The 13,259-nt window shown below is 43.2% G+C and overlaps 4 protein-coding genes and 1 long non-coding RNA gene across 5 annotated transcripts; 3 read left to right on the top strand and 2 right to left on the bottom strand.

Annotated features, from left to right (window-relative positions):
- Positions 1 to 872: 872 nt before the first annotated feature.
- LOC133170034 (uncharacterized) lies at positions 873 to 2,966 on the bottom strand. Its single transcript, XM_061302675.1, has 5 exons — positions 2,803 to 2,966; positions 2,432 to 2,638; positions 1,955 to 2,191; positions 1,580 to 1,879; positions 873 to 1,413 (listed from the first exon to the last, which is right to left on the bottom strand). Exons 1-5 carry the CDS (start codon positions 2,849 to 2,851, stop codon positions 1,214 to 1,216), a joined length of 993 nt encoding a protein of 330 aa, XP_061158659.1. The 5' UTR covers positions 2,852 to 2,966; the 3' UTR covers positions 873 to 1,213.
- Positions 1,406 to 6,563, top strand: LOC133170067 (uncharacterized). Its single transcript, XR_009718491.1, has 2 exons — positions 1,406 to 1,655; positions 6,417 to 6,563. It is a non-coding gene; the product is annotated as an uncharacterized LOC133170067 (long non-coding RNA).
- On the bottom strand, positions 3,362 to 6,538 carry angptl6 (angiopoietin-like 6). Its single transcript, XM_061302621.1, has 7 exons — positions 6,397 to 6,538; positions 5,281 to 5,739; positions 4,989 to 5,126; positions 4,732 to 4,924; positions 4,206 to 4,399; positions 3,798 to 4,068; positions 3,362 to 3,726 (listed from the first exon to the last, which is right to left on the bottom strand). The coding sequence occupies exons 2-7, from the start codon at positions 5,737 to 5,739 to the stop codon at positions 3,542 to 3,544; spliced, it is 1,440 nt and encodes a 479-aa protein (XP_061158605.1). The 5' UTR covers positions 6,397 to 6,538; the 3' UTR covers positions 3,362 to 3,541.
- Positions 6,564 to 7,281: 718 nt separating the features above from the next.
- ppan (peter pan homolog) lies at positions 7,282 to 10,746 on the top strand. Its single transcript, XM_061302608.1, has 12 exons — positions 7,282 to 7,486; positions 7,742 to 7,912; positions 7,986 to 8,087; positions 8,157 to 8,207; positions 8,397 to 8,567; positions 8,792 to 8,868; positions 9,160 to 9,267; positions 9,330 to 9,453; positions 9,524 to 9,602; positions 9,773 to 9,902; positions 9,987 to 10,147; positions 10,218 to 10,746. Exons 1-12 carry the CDS (start codon positions 7,472 to 7,474, stop codon positions 10,640 to 10,642), a joined length of 1,614 nt encoding a protein of 537 aa, XP_061158592.1. The 5' UTR covers positions 7,282 to 7,471; the 3' UTR covers positions 10,643 to 10,746.
- Positions 10,747 to 11,091: 345 nt separating this feature from the next.
- On the top strand, positions 11,092 to 13,171 carry eif3g (eukaryotic translation initiation factor 3, subunit G). The gene is made up of 10 exons (XM_061302683.1): positions 11,092 to 11,190; positions 11,264 to 11,310; positions 11,702 to 11,790; positions 11,847 to 11,906; positions 11,980 to 12,084; positions 12,151 to 12,346; positions 12,500 to 12,610; positions 12,677 to 12,813; positions 12,886 to 12,992; positions 13,061 to 13,171. Exons 1-10 carry the CDS (start codon positions 11,168 to 11,170, stop codon positions 13,074 to 13,076), a joined length of 891 nt encoding a protein of 296 aa, XP_061158667.1. The 5' UTR covers positions 11,092 to 11,167; the 3' UTR covers positions 13,077 to 13,171.
- Positions 13,172 to 13,259: the final 88 nt, after the last annotated feature.

Genomic DNA, 13,259 nt, shown 5'->3' on the forward strand with positions numbered 1-13,259 from the left:
GCTCTGCGTTGACGCGCACGTCGGTCATCACGTGACACTCGGCTGGCACACGTGCAGGACACCACATTAGGGACACTTGTTGTAAAGGAATGTTTTTTGTTTAGTTTTTTTTCTCATCTGATTTTATTCTCAACGTGCTTTCGTGTCAATTTTATCTACCCAGGGGCCTTTATCAGCACGTTTGAAGGCGTTGTAGCAACGGGAGTTTCTTTACCCTGATTGGCTTCAAAGCAAATCTGGCCCTCATGACGTCAGCTTTATTTTGTCCTCTGTCTGATTTGTTGGTCAAAACCGTAACAAGCAAAATATTTCACACACTGGTATTCATTATGCTTATTATATATATATACCATAGGAAAATAATGATCAAGTCTAAATTTATTCACAAATCTACTTGCTAATAGATTCCGAGGAAGTCATGAATTATTCAGTTGCATGAATGGATATACAGTGATCCCTCGCTACTTCGCGTCTCGTTTATTGCGGCTTCACTACATCACGGATTTTTTTCCAAATTAAAAAAAAACGTTTAAAAGTCAAACTAAAACTTCTAAATTGAGGAAACATGTGTCTAATCTTTAGGACAATGTAGTACTGCTCCAAATGTTCGTTTATATTCCTTTAGAAGTCCGTTTTCAGGAATTAGCATCTTTCCGCCTGCCCAGTACTTCTTTTTGGTGACCGCGGATTTCACTTATTGCGGATGTTTTTTGGAACCAATTATCCGCGATAAACGAGGGATTACTGTACACATCTATTGTACCTTCTAGCATTTGATAGAACATTTAAGAACATCGTGCCTGCCTCTCATGAAACATGTATGGAAACCGTTTGGTCAAATGGTCCAGTTCAAAAGACAATATGCACAAAAATAAAGTGGTACATTTAATGGAATACAACCAGAGTTTACAGTATTAAAGTGAAGGTTCTAAAATAATCGATCCAAAACACAATACTAAATATGATCTTAAAACATATATATTTTATAAAAAAAACAACAATAAACAAAAAAAACAATAACAACCTGCAAACCTGTAAGAGATTGTTGTTAAAACAATGCTTTGCCAATGACTGGGCATTTTCCAAGTTTACTGAATAATATCCAGCTCGCCCTGTCCCACCCCTCCTGTAATCCTCAGCACACTGAGCGTTATTGGGAGGCTCAAAAGTTAAATCGAGCAACATTACTGAGTGAGTAAACGGTCTGAATCATCTATGTTGCAAGCCTGTTCCCACCAAGAATGTTTCCGAGAGCGATATTGTCACTTTGGACCTTGAAACAGTACTGACCTCTTCTTTTCCTGCCGATACAGATAAAGATCAGGGCGAGGACTGCCAACAATGTCAACACAGAAATTATAATGACTGGCACAAGGACTGGTCTGCTGTCGGGGACTGGACTGCTGTCGGGGACTGCAAGAGAAACAAAAGTGGAGGCTCAGTCGCGACATTTCACCCTGCTATCGGGAAAATATGCATAGACTCGCACACCCCATTCCAGAGAGCTTTGCGTAATAATGCGCAGGAGAAGAAGCAGAAGAGTGATGCAATTGCATCCGAAAAGATTGAGCACGCTTACATTCACTCGTGACCATAAAGGAAGCTTCCTGCTGCCCGATGACATTATCGATCAGGATGTACTCAGCCTGGCAAGTGTACGTTGATTCTCTTTTCATCCTGATGCTCAAGATAAATGAGGTCTCCTCCGAGGTCACCGAATAGTTATGAATTCTTACGATTCCGCCGTCTTCCAGCCATCTGATGGTCAGGTTTTGCACAAGGTTCCGCACGGTAATGTTACAAAAAAGAGTGTAAAAGTTGTCCTCCAACATGGGACCAGAATCGGGCTTGACATATACCAACACCATAACTGGATCCGCTGCAAATTGAATGAAATGTTATTTTCATCACATTTTTAAAAAATATTAATATTGTGTCGATGCAGTGTACTCACAGTAAAAGACAATGGGAGGCAGAACATAACATGCCTCACGGGAGAAGTTGCCAGTGTAACATTCTTGTTCTGCGCCCCACTCTCTCAGAGTCCCATTGGTGACAGTATACAGTTCTTTCACGTCACGGCCTCCGTGTGTTTCCCTCCAAAGCTCGTCCCAAACGAGAGTGATATTCTCGTAGCAGGGTTCGGATATTTTGGCAGCAAAGTTAAAGTACGAATGCGCTAGAGGACAAACTGACATCGAGGGAAAAACAGCGAGCGAGGTGTTAATTAAAGAGAACAAAATAAGGCTGTTATTCTTTGGTAAAGCACCAGAGAGCGCTCACGCATAACTTTTAGATTTAGAATAACTCATTTAAAACAACTGGGACCCCAATATTTTGGTCCATGCAATTTAAGTTATACGTTCACCTGGCAGCAGTTAAAAAAAATAATAATAATAATCATAAAAATAATAATAATAATCATAATAACCTTGTGGCAGTTCCACTTCCGTGGAAGGGACTCTTAGCACTGTGATCAAGAGAGGCATCTCCCCGTTGAAATGGAAATTGAAGACAAGACAGTCGTAGACTAATTGAGTAGATGACATATCCCTATTGTCAATTATCTCAGTGAGTATGGGATACATTCCACAGAAGAGTTTTATATTGGAAACTTGTTCCCCTAGAGCTGGATCAGCTGGGGAAGCAAAGGTCAACTTTATGCATGGGCGCATAACATTTAACAGGATACATTGAAACACATACATACAAAACAAATGATGTTTGTCAGGGAAATGTTGTAGGATGTCTTCAAACATTGTTTTTAGAGATAATGTCTTCAAGGTCACTGTTAAAACTCACCACATAATCCAGCCCATAGGAGGACGGCCACCAACATCTGAAGCGCCATCCTTACAGAAATAAATGGAGAGTCTCTTTATATGATGGCCATCTTCAGGACTATTAGGTGAAGCTCCCCATCGAGTCTCCTTATAACAACACCTCGTCTAGCTTCAGTTGCACAACCTTGTGAGTAAGGCGTCAACGCCCTCTTTCACAAGAAACCTTAAATTTGGTTGGAAAAAAAAGCAGGTTGTGAAGCAATCGGCGATGATTCAGGGAGTCTTTTAAACCGAAGGAAAAAAATCATCAATTTGGAGGGCGGGGTCGTTCAAATTTATATGGTAGGAAATATGACAACTGAAAATATGAGGCAAAGTCATGACACTAAGCAGCAAAAAAAAAAAAAGGTGAGGAGGCCGATTGCACAACGGCGTAGCCGCTACAAATGTATGTACCACAAAAAGCGAGAATAATATGAAGTAGAAAAGAAAGAAAAGAACATAAACCATTAGCATTTATTGAGGTGATGAGAAAATGTGACAATAGTCTGAAAATAATGTATCCATTTTTTCCCAGGTGACTGAACAAATTGGATTTATTTGGTCATTTGATTTATTGCGCTCTACACAATTGAACTCGGGAGAAACGGCGGGAGTCACGGCAGTAACTGAATAAGCGAATGTCAGTGGAGGACCTCGAAAGCAGCAAAAAGGGGAAGGCCGATCTCGTTCCCTCCCACGAGTGTGATGCAAAGAAATTACACGGGCTTGAGCATCATGAGGACCCGCTTGAGCGAGTAGGAGCCGCCGTGGAACTCGGCCCAATAGACGCCGTCCTGGTAGCGGCTGCGGTAGTGACCGCCCCGATACCAAACGCCATTGAGGTTGGAGTGGGCGCACATGTGGTACCACCAGCCTCCTTTCTGGTAGTGGGCGCAGTTACCTGCCGACAAAACCATGAGAAAGTAATAAAGCCTCAAGTCCGCGTAGGTGAGCGACGTAAACAATGCAAACCTGTATAGGCGTCTTTATCCCGATCCAGAGTGGTGAAGGCCTTGTTGTTGTGCCACGAGAGCGAATCGCCGGCGTTGCCCCGATACTGACCCAAGCGCAGTCTGTACCAGTCGCTCTCCGGCTCCAGCCGGAAGCTGTCGTACTCGGCGAACACTTGCCGGCCCTGCCAGTCTTCCAGAACCACACGCAGCTTGTATTTGGCTTGCTTGGTAAGCCAGTAGAGATGTTCCAGGCCCAGCCAGTACTCTCCGTCCAGGTTCCCGAAGCCATGCTGTAATACATCGGAGGATCGATATTGCGATTAAGTTTGAACTGGATTGGTTGCCATAGAAATCCAAAATAAATGCCAGTTAAAACAGATCTTTGACGTCTAAAGTCGTCAATGGTAGTGAACGGTTTTAATATGACCTTGTACTGCTCCCAATTTCTAAAAAAGTTGACGGAGCCGTCCTGCCGTCTCTGGATGACCGTCCAGCCTCCTTGAGCATGCTTCTGGTCACACCAGGCCTGGAGGAGCCGGTTGGCGCTCTGCAAGCGCAGAAGGTAGATGCCGCTGGTGGTCTCGCCGGATTCCAGCGCATGTTTGCAGTCCCGCCATGGCCCTGAGTCACAGCAAACAACTATATTTGTTTTCATTGTCGGAATTCACTTTTTTAATATGAAGTGGAGAAGAAACAAGAAGTTCGGTATGAAGGGAATGCCTCCCACACGAGGCTATTTAGCTTACTAATTTCAAACATTCTGATAAGCTTTGCACGCTGCCATTGACATTGTTTTGGCATTCCCCAGAGAGATAAGACTCTCCCCCGAGGAGGTCACCGACCCCGACGGCATTTGACGCTCATGCGAGCACTAAAATCCATCACGATGTGCAGACAAAGGAATTAAAGACGGAATTAAACCAGAATTATGAATCATATGCGGTTTTGCATACCTGGGCTCTTGGTGACAGGGAAGTTAATGACAGGCTGGGCTGTTGAAGGACTGACAGTGGTGCTGGAAATCAGAAGCGCCTCCAAAGGGTTGTCTTGCTGTAGAGCACTTTGGTCCCTTTGAAGATCATTGCTGATTTCAGAACTGTCGTTAAGCAGCACACCGGAGCGGCTTTTTGGAGAGTCCGTCGGCATCTGCAGCGGTCACAATGTTATTAGATAAGAGAGAGAAGGGTTGGGTTGAAAATGACGTTCTTACCAGGTCAGACTGAGAGTTGTCCTTACACTGGCATTGCCTTTCCAAACGGGTAATTAATTGGCTTTGGGAGGTCAACATGGATGTAAGCACTCCGTATTTTTTCTCCAGTTCCCTGAAGTTGCTGGACACCTGCAGCGCCTGATGGAAGACCACCATGCACATTAGATCAAACTTTTCATGATAGGACCAGGAAGTAACCTCACAATTGCCTTTTATATTTAAATTTGTAATTTCCACTTATGACCCAGGCGGAATTATTTTATTATTATTAATATTTTATCGTGTTACTCACATGCGTTGTCGCATTAAGCAGGATGCTCTCCGCCCTGCGTTGCTCCATGGCCTGGTCCTTCTTGTGGATGACCTCGTGCAGAAGCTGGCTGTAGAGCTGAGCGATGCGGGCGTTCATGCCGCTGCTCTCCTTACGCAGGATTCTCATCTCGGTGATGAAGCTCCCCTCCTGCTCCAGCAACGTCTGGAGGTTCTCCAGCTGCTCCTGCTGCCGTTTCAGTTCTGCCCGTAAGGCCACCACCTCTGATTGGTTGGCGGCCTTCGTGTCCAAGCACAACGCTCCGGATAGCTTCTGCTGCGGGACGATGAACGTATAGGAGCAACGCCCCGCTTTGACATCCGAGGAACTCGGTGAATGAGTTCCTGTGGTGTCTCTTATGGATCTCAGGCCATTGACCTGGAGCAAGTCCAGACTTAACGGCAAGAGGACAATCAGTCCTATTAATGTTGCGTGCTCCATCTTTGAAGGACAAAAAGAGAAGATGATAAGATTATTTTTAGTTGTGTTTATATTTAATACAAAGTAGCGAAATGCGGCCTTGTTTTGTTTCGATATTTAATAGACTCCACTCCGCATATTCCGCCTAGCAACAACACCGGCAAGAATTTAAGCAATTGTGTCGATTTACAAGGCCAAATTTTTTAAAGAGTTTTAAACACTTTCCCGTGCCTTGTGCTGACCACATGTCTCCTTGCAAAGTGGCAACAAACAAGAGTGGCAGAGATTTACTGACTAAGGCATCCAAAATCAACACACACCTCCATGTTGCAGTCAGCTGGATACTTTGTCACGGTCAACATCGTAAATGCACAATGTTGACAAGCCCTTAAGACAAAATGTCCACTTTCGAGGAGTTTGCAAGTGAATTCTGAGATTTATTTTTGAGAGGAAACTATTTTAATATCAGCGTATTCATACATCTATAAGAGTCTAGTTTAAAATATGTCTTCAAATCATGTTAAATGAAGATGATTTAATTAAAAAAAATATATATATAATCACATCATAAAAATCATGTATCATATTATAAAAATAAATATATAAATCATAAGTGCCAAATCAAAGTGTGTTATGAATACTATACATTCATTCATTGCTGTGTAATTAAAAACTCACTCTGGTCGTTGGTTCTTTAGGATCCAAACAATCCTCCTGAAAACTGCCTGATGTTCTCCGTCAATTAGAAGAATATGATCCAGGGGCAAATGTGGAGGGATGTGGGGCGATGGAGAAGAATGACACCCTGCAAGTCGTCCTGCAGCCCCTTGTTTGTGTGCAGGGGTCACGGCCTGTACAGGATGTTGAATGAAGGGAGAAGGCTAATTACAAAGTATGTATGCCTGCCAGAAGACACCTCCTCCCAGCTGCTTGCTTACTGGAGAAGTTCTGGGAGGAGTCTCCTCCCTCAATATAAAGCTGCCTGAAAGGCTCACACACTCCAATTATATTCATGCAATTGATATACAGTACAGTCTGATCACATTTGTTTTGCAGTTCAATTTCTAATGTGATTAGATTTACTGGGCTCTTGTTCAGAGTTACAGCTACTGCTTCTGGTAATGACAATAAAAATGATGTTGAAAAAAATTGCAAACGTTTTTTGAATGGGCAGAATAGGAATCCCTTTCATTTAATTTATTTTAATAATGTTTTGTTGGAACTAGTAACAAGAATAGAAATAAAGTATTTATAGTCATTGCTAACATTGTTCTGGCCTTACATTCGGGTTTGCAAAAATATGTAAAGTATTTTTATTTGCATTTTGCACATTACCCGGAAGCTTATTATTGTAACACTCAACTAATTACTTAAAAAAAAATTAAAATAATAATAATAATAATAATAATAATTTAAAACTACATTAGGTGGCTGTATAAGCATATTATATTACGACTATGAACACATTATTTTGACGACAAAAAGTCACAGCATTGGTAAAATTGGCTGAGCGTTAAGTTTACCGTAGCTAGGAACGTCAGTCTAGCGCGCAAGTGGAAACACGGACATATTAGTATGTGATACGCATTGGAACCATGTGGACGGAATGGCGATGGACGCCTCGTTAACACTCTACGTGTAGTCGGTTTAAAACAGAAAAAAACATAGCCAGTATGGTCGATTGGTCGTTATATGTTTTGTATACTAAAGAGTAAAGTTACTTATTTGTACTCAAACTACGATTCACGTAATCATGGGCAAATCAAAGGTAAGTAGCCTCTTTTCCATGTGCTAGCATGTTAGCTCCAGAGTTGGCCGAAAGTAAACTGAGATTATTGAGATTGCATCTGTGTACTAAACAAGACATGATTTTTTTTCATGTGTTGATTATTAATATTTTAGTTAGATGTTTGTAATGAACGTAGTGCTACTGTTTAAACATCAAGCGTGCTCTGTCAGGCCTTGCTACTACAACGTCGTTACAAGATTCAATGTGTAACAATACTTTTTTTTTTTTTTTAAGACCAAGAACCAGAAAAAGTCTCGAGCAGAAGCTCACCATGTGGCTGAAGAGTCATACCGATCCGTCCCCCACTCGTTCGTCTTCCATCGGGGTCAAGTGGGGAAAAACGTGGCTCAGCTCATCATGGATGTCAGGAGAGTCATGGACCCTTACACTGCGGAACAATTAAAGGTTTGACCTTCTTCTATATCTTACATTTCGCATTGTCACAGTCAATAATCAAAATGATCCTCACCTGAACCAGGTCCGGAAAAAGAACGTGTTGAAAGACTTTGTAACTGTAGCCGGACCAATCGGAGTGACCCACTTCATCATCTTCAGCAAGACGCCAAGCAGCATCACAATGGTGAGAGCACAAGAAGCACGTTTGGTGCCAAGAAGAAATAAATGCTAACATATTTTTTGTCATTTTAAGAGGCTGGCTCGACTACCCAAAGGGCCCATGCTCTATTTTAAAGTGCTCAAGGTAAATATTGTTTGTACCCTAAACATAAGAAGAACATATGGATGGGTGCAAGTGATGACACTTTTTTTTTCCTACTTGATTTCTAAGTGATGTTTTTCAAAGTAAACGCACTGATGCACTCTATTGTTAATTTTTAATTCGTGTTAAATTTGCATTGGTACCAATAGCCGATTTTTATCATCTTTGCAGTACACTCTGGTCAAAGACGTGGTCTCGTCACTGAAGAAGCACCGCATGCACGGGCAACAGTTCACGCACCACCCGCTACTCATCCTCAACAACTTTGGATCCGACGGCATGCACATCAAATTGATGGCCACAATGTTCCAGAACATGTTCCCGTCCATTAATGTGCACAAGGTGTGATGAGAATTTTTAATTTAAGGACGCCCAAACAGGCTTGTGGCAGTATTTACAGCCTTCCGTTTATAACCACGCTGACTAAAATGATGACAGTATAGTCTGCTGAGTTCTCCTTTGAAGAATTCTAAAAAGTAAACGCTTACTGATTATTCAGCCTGGTACTCATTTAATGCACAGATTTTAAGTTTTTGTGAGAAATGACAAGTTTTCTTTCCCGCCAGGTGAGCCTCAACACCATCAAGAGGTGCGTGCTGCTCAACTACAACCAGGAGACGCAGGAAATCGAGTTTCGCCACTAGTAAGTTGATTTACGATCGCCTTTTAAAGCCACACACATTCAAAGTTACAAGTATAGTATGGAACATGATGATGACCCAATTGTGATATATATTTTCTATTGGATAAATGGCAGAATAATTTATTCTTGCGCAAGTGTGGCGGCCCAGATGATGACAAACTCTGAACTTGACTGCTCAGTGATTCATTTTCAAAGTAAACGTACTGACGGGCCTCCCCACCACCATGAAACACAGACAATGTTCCCGATATGTTCTAAAACCCAACAATCAAAACATGTCCTACCTTGCAGCAGCCTGAAGGTGGTGCCGGTAGGCATGAGCCGCGGCGTCAAGAAGCTGATGCAGGAGAAGTTCCCCAACATGTGCAAATTTGAGGACATCAGTGAGCTGATGATAAAGTAAGTGGAGACATTAGGAACGGACAAATTCCTCATCTGATCCACGTTATCACTGTTGCCAGAGGGGCGAACCTTTCGGAGAGCGAAGCCGAGCAGGACGGCGAGCACAACATCACCGAGCTGCCTCAGGTGTACTCGGGTCGCGGCAACATGGCGTCCGAGCAGAGTGCCATCCGTTTGACGGAGGTACGCTGGAAGAAAACACATTGTGGGGTTTTTTTTTTTTCCTAATTCAGAGCTTTTGTGTGATGTGCAGATTGGACCTCGCATGACTCTGCAGCTGGTCAAGATACAAGACGGCATGGCCGAGGGAAACATCATGTATCATTCCACAAGTAAGTCCCGTCGGCCGGCTCGGTCCGCCAGTCTTGGTGCAGAGGATGACCATGTCTTTATGAAACCTGTGATTTCACTACAAGTAAACGCTTACTGATGCACCGAAAGATATTTCATGTGGATGCGAAACCAAAGGAATGTACTTATTTGAGGATCATTTTCCTCGCAGTTTCCAAGACAGAGGAGGAAATCCTGGAGATCCTACAGAGGAAGGAGGATAAGATGAAGGCCAGAGAGGCGCGCCGGAAGAAGCAGGAGAAGAACGTGGCTCAGAAGAAACTGCAAAAGGAGGAGCACAAGTAGGATAAGATCAGAACTTCGCTAATGTTAGCCATAGGTTTTGACTATTATGTAACCTGCTTTTGAATATTACCTGCAAACAGGAAAAAGAGCCTGGCGGGCCTCAAGAAGAAACAAGGTGACGAGGACAAAGACAGCGAGGTGGAGGATCCAGGCGCGCAGGACGACCGAGCAGCAACGGCGGTGGAGTCGGACGACGAGGCTGAGTACTACAGGCAGGCTGTGGGAGAAGAGCCGGATGAAGGTTAGTAACAGTTACACTATAGCAAGCGCTTGTTTTTGAATCGGCATATTACCAAAGCCTTCATCTTCAGATATGTTCGTTGGCGCCAAGAGGCGGAGAAGCAACGATGGATCTCGAGGACCTGCCAAAAAGATGAGGAAGCCCTATGCTGATAAAGCGTCCAGCCGAGAGAAAGGCACTAAAGGAAGCAGCCCGGGCGGACATTACAAGGATAAACCGGCAAAGAAATTTGCCGATCGGGAGAAGAAATTCGTTGGAAAGAAAACATTTGGAAAGAAGTCGTCACCTGGAGGAAAGCCATTCAAAAATAAACAGAGCGCCGGGGAAAATAGATCTGGCAACAAGAACAAATTTGAAGGAAAGAGAACTTTCAGTGGAAAGACAAATAATGGTAAAGCGTTTCAGTCCAAGAGCAAGAAAAGTAAAGCGCCGTTTAACAAGAAAAGCGGCGGAGGTGCAAAGCAAGGCTTCAAACGCAAGAAGGGAAAAGGCTGAGCATGTTTGACTCGGCTACATTGACTGTTGGAGAAAGCAGGATGGACATGTTTATTGTATTATTGCCTGTACTATTATAGAAATGTTCATTTCTAATAAATTTATTTAAAAAAATATTGTTTGTTTCTTGCATTGTAAAAACTTGGCTTAAGTACATGTAAGGGTTATAAAGTGTTCTTTCCAAATTAATTAATTAATTAATTAAAATTACCCTAAATTCAAGCTTGATCTTATTATACACCACGTTCGTAAAAAACGCGTTTGAAGTATTGCAGTCTTTTATATACGGCGTTTTTGTTATGTTAGTTTTCATAAACATATTTACCATATAGCTTCATTAGCATATATTTTGCTCCAACGCCGAAATTCGGGTTACACCGGCACTCAAAGGAACATAACGACGTCGTAAAGCGAGGACCTGGAAACTTTTATTTTTTTATTTCAAATACCAGAAGTGATGTCAGAGTTAGCACGGCGCTCTTCCGGTCTTTACCGTCCTGTAGCTAAGCTAGCTGAACACACGGGATGCCGTCGATCGAGTTCGACGAGTGAGTTTTCATCTAAAAATCTCTTCATTTGTATTTACTCCATATTTAATAACCTATTCAATTTCCCCCTCAGCTCCAAGCCCAGTTGGGCCGACCAAGTAGAAGAGGAAGTAGATGAAGGTAAAACTAGCTTGAATCGTTAGCATGCTAGTCGTACGCGCAATCGGAACTGTGCCGGCAGGACGTTGCCAGCTAAGCGACTAGCATTTCCACGTGCACGACACCGAGCTATGCGTGTATTTTCCCCCCTTTACGGCATAAACTTTATGCATGTCATAAATACTAATAATGAATGTGGTACATTTGACCCAAGCAGAAAAGAAGCAGACATATGGTCTGGGATGTGACGTAATGCAATGTAGTAAACCTATTTGTAAGCATTAGCAATGTTATTAAAGTATTTTCGGATCATAGTTATAATATATTTATGGGTTACACTATGAATTAAGGAAATGTCGGAGTTTAAACTGCTAATAAAGTTAATGTCGGACTGCCAATGTCATTTTGTCAGGAACGCTTCCACCTCCCAAGGAAACCATCAAAGGAAACATTAAAACTCTTACAGAGTATAAAATTGACGACGATGGAAAGAAGTTTAAGGTAAATCAGACATGTTATATTAGTTAAACAAAAAGTGACATGCGTATAATTTGTAGATTGTGCGGACGATCAAGATAGAGACCAGGAAAGCCTCCAAAGCTGTGGCGAGAAGGAAGGTGGGCTTTTAACAGGTCAGAGCGGAGTGGAAATGAAGCACAATGACCGAATTTTTTTCCCCCTCACCTTCAGAACTGGAAGAAATTCGGCAACTCAGAGTTCGACGCCCCGGGTCCAAATGTGGCCACCACCACCGTCAGTGATGACGTCTTCATGACGTTCATCTCTAGCAAAGAGGTGAAGATCCACTCCCGCTTTCAGGGAATTCTGCATAACGCGTCTGATGAGTGTCTCCTCCTGCAGGATCTGAATGCCCAAGACCAAGATGAGGACCCAATGAACAAGCTGAAAGGACAGAAGATCGTGTCTTGTCGTATCTGCAAAGGCGACCATTGGACCACCCGCTGTCCCTACAAAGACACCCTGGGCCCCATGCAGAAGGAGCTGGCCGAGCAGCTCGGCCTGTCTACCTCCGACAAGGAAAAGCCTGCCGGCTCAGGTATTGCGAGGTCATCCAGAATTTTTTTGGTAAACTTCATATGGAAGACAGCCGTTGTTTTTTGTCATCAGTCCAATGCAGAGTTAGCCATATTAACATCTTCCATCAACCCCAAAAAAGTCACAAAATGTCATCCATTTTGTCTCAAATCAGCCGAGCCAGAGCCCGCGCAGCCCGCACAGAGCAAGACTGGCAAGTACGTGCCCCCCAGCCTGAGGGACGGGAGTACACGCAGAGGCGAGTCCATGCAGCCCAACCGCAGAGGTAAGCTACAGATAAAATAAATAAGCGGCTCCAAACGTGTGTAAATAACACACAACACCCGCATAGCCGACGACAACGCCACCATCCGTGTTACCAACCTTTCGGAGGATACACGCGAGACCGATCTGCAGGAGCTCTTCAGACCCTTCGGCTCCATCTCAAGAATCTACCTGGCCAAAGACAAGAACACCGGGCAGTCCAAGGTGAGTAGTCACACCCCTCGCAGTTTCTACGAGCAGCAGAACATGAAATTTAAACGTGGACAACCGTCGCAGGGCTTCGCTTTCATCAGTTTCGTCCGTCGCGAGGATGCTGCCAGAGCCATTGTGGCCGTGTCAGGATTTGGATATGATCATCTTATTCTCAACGTTGAATGGGCCAAGTAAGTTGACGCTGCTTTGGGTGTTAAAAGATTCAAAATAAGTGAGCGCTATTATTTTCTCTTTGCAGACCATCAAACAACTGAGGACTTCAGGATATTCCATCACAAGGCCATGTTTTGTCACGGTGCTAAAATATGGCTGGTTACCGAAATAAAGATCATTATCACTTTTTGTGAAAGTTTTTGTCAACGTAACCCATTTATCACCTTGCTGAAACAATCATGGAAATAAATACCTCACCCTATCAACAGCATTCAAGGGGCACT

The sequence above is a fragment of the Syngnathus typhle genome, linkage group LG17, assembly GCF_033458585.1.
Source record: "Syngnathus typhle isolate RoL2023-S1 ecotype Sweden linkage group LG17, RoL_Styp_1.0, whole genome shotgun sequence".
NCBI classification, from domain to species: domain Eukaryota; kingdom Metazoa; phylum Chordata; class Actinopteri; order Syngnathiformes; family Syngnathidae; genus Syngnathus; species Syngnathus typhle.

What these genes read in the sequence shown, in the direction of transcription:
- LOC133170034 (XM_061302675.1), bottom strand. Translation starts at nt 2,851, where the DNA reads ATGGCGCTTCAGATGTTGGTGGCCGTCCTCCTATGGGCTGGATTATGT. An exon ending in CCTATGGGCTGGATTATGTG is followed by an intron (nt 2,639 to 2,802) that starts GTGAGTTTTAAC and finishes TTGCTTCCCCAG; the next exon opens with CTGATCCAGCTCTAGGGGAA. An exon ending in CTTTATGGTCACGAGTGAAT is followed by an intron (nt 1,414 to 1,579) that starts GTAAGCGTGCTC and finishes TTTCTCTTGCAG; the next exon opens with TCCCCGACAGCAGTCCAGTC.
- ppan (XM_061302608.1), top strand. An exon ending in TCTATTTTAAAGTGCTCAAG is followed by an intron (nt 8,208 to 8,396) that starts GTAAATATTGTT and finishes TCATCTTTGCAG; the next exon opens with TACACTCTGGTCAAAGACGT. An exon ending in ATCAGTGAGCTGATGATAAA is followed by an intron (nt 9,268 to 9,329) that starts GTAAGTGGAGAC and finishes CACTGTTGCCAG; the next exon opens with AGGGGCGAACCTTTCGGAGA.
- eif3g (XM_061302683.1), top strand. Translation starts at nt 11,168, where the DNA reads ATGCCGTCGATCGAGTTCGACGA. An exon ending in CCGTCGATCGAGTTCGACGA is followed by an intron (nt 11,191 to 11,263) that starts GTGAGTTTTCAT and finishes TTTCCCCCTCAG; the next exon opens with CTCCAAGCCCAGTTGGGCCG. An exon ending in AGAACACCGGGCAGTCCAAG is followed by an intron (nt 12,814 to 12,885) that starts GTGAGTAGTCAC and finishes CAACCGTCGCAG; the next exon opens with GGCTTCGCTTTCATCAGTTT.
- angptl6 (XM_061302621.1), bottom strand. Translation starts at nt 5,739, where the DNA reads ATGGAGCACGCAACATTAATAGGACTGATTGTCCTCTTGCCGTTAAGT. An exon ending in CCCTGTCACCAAGAGCCCAG is followed by an intron (nt 4,400 to 4,731) that starts GTATGCAAAACC and finishes GCTGTGACTCAG; the next exon opens with GGCCATGGCGGGACTGCAAA. An exon ending in GAAATTGGGAGCAGTACAAG is followed by an intron (nt 4,069 to 4,205) that starts GTCATATTAAAA and finishes GATGTATTACAG; the next exon opens with CATGGCTTCGGGAACCTGGA.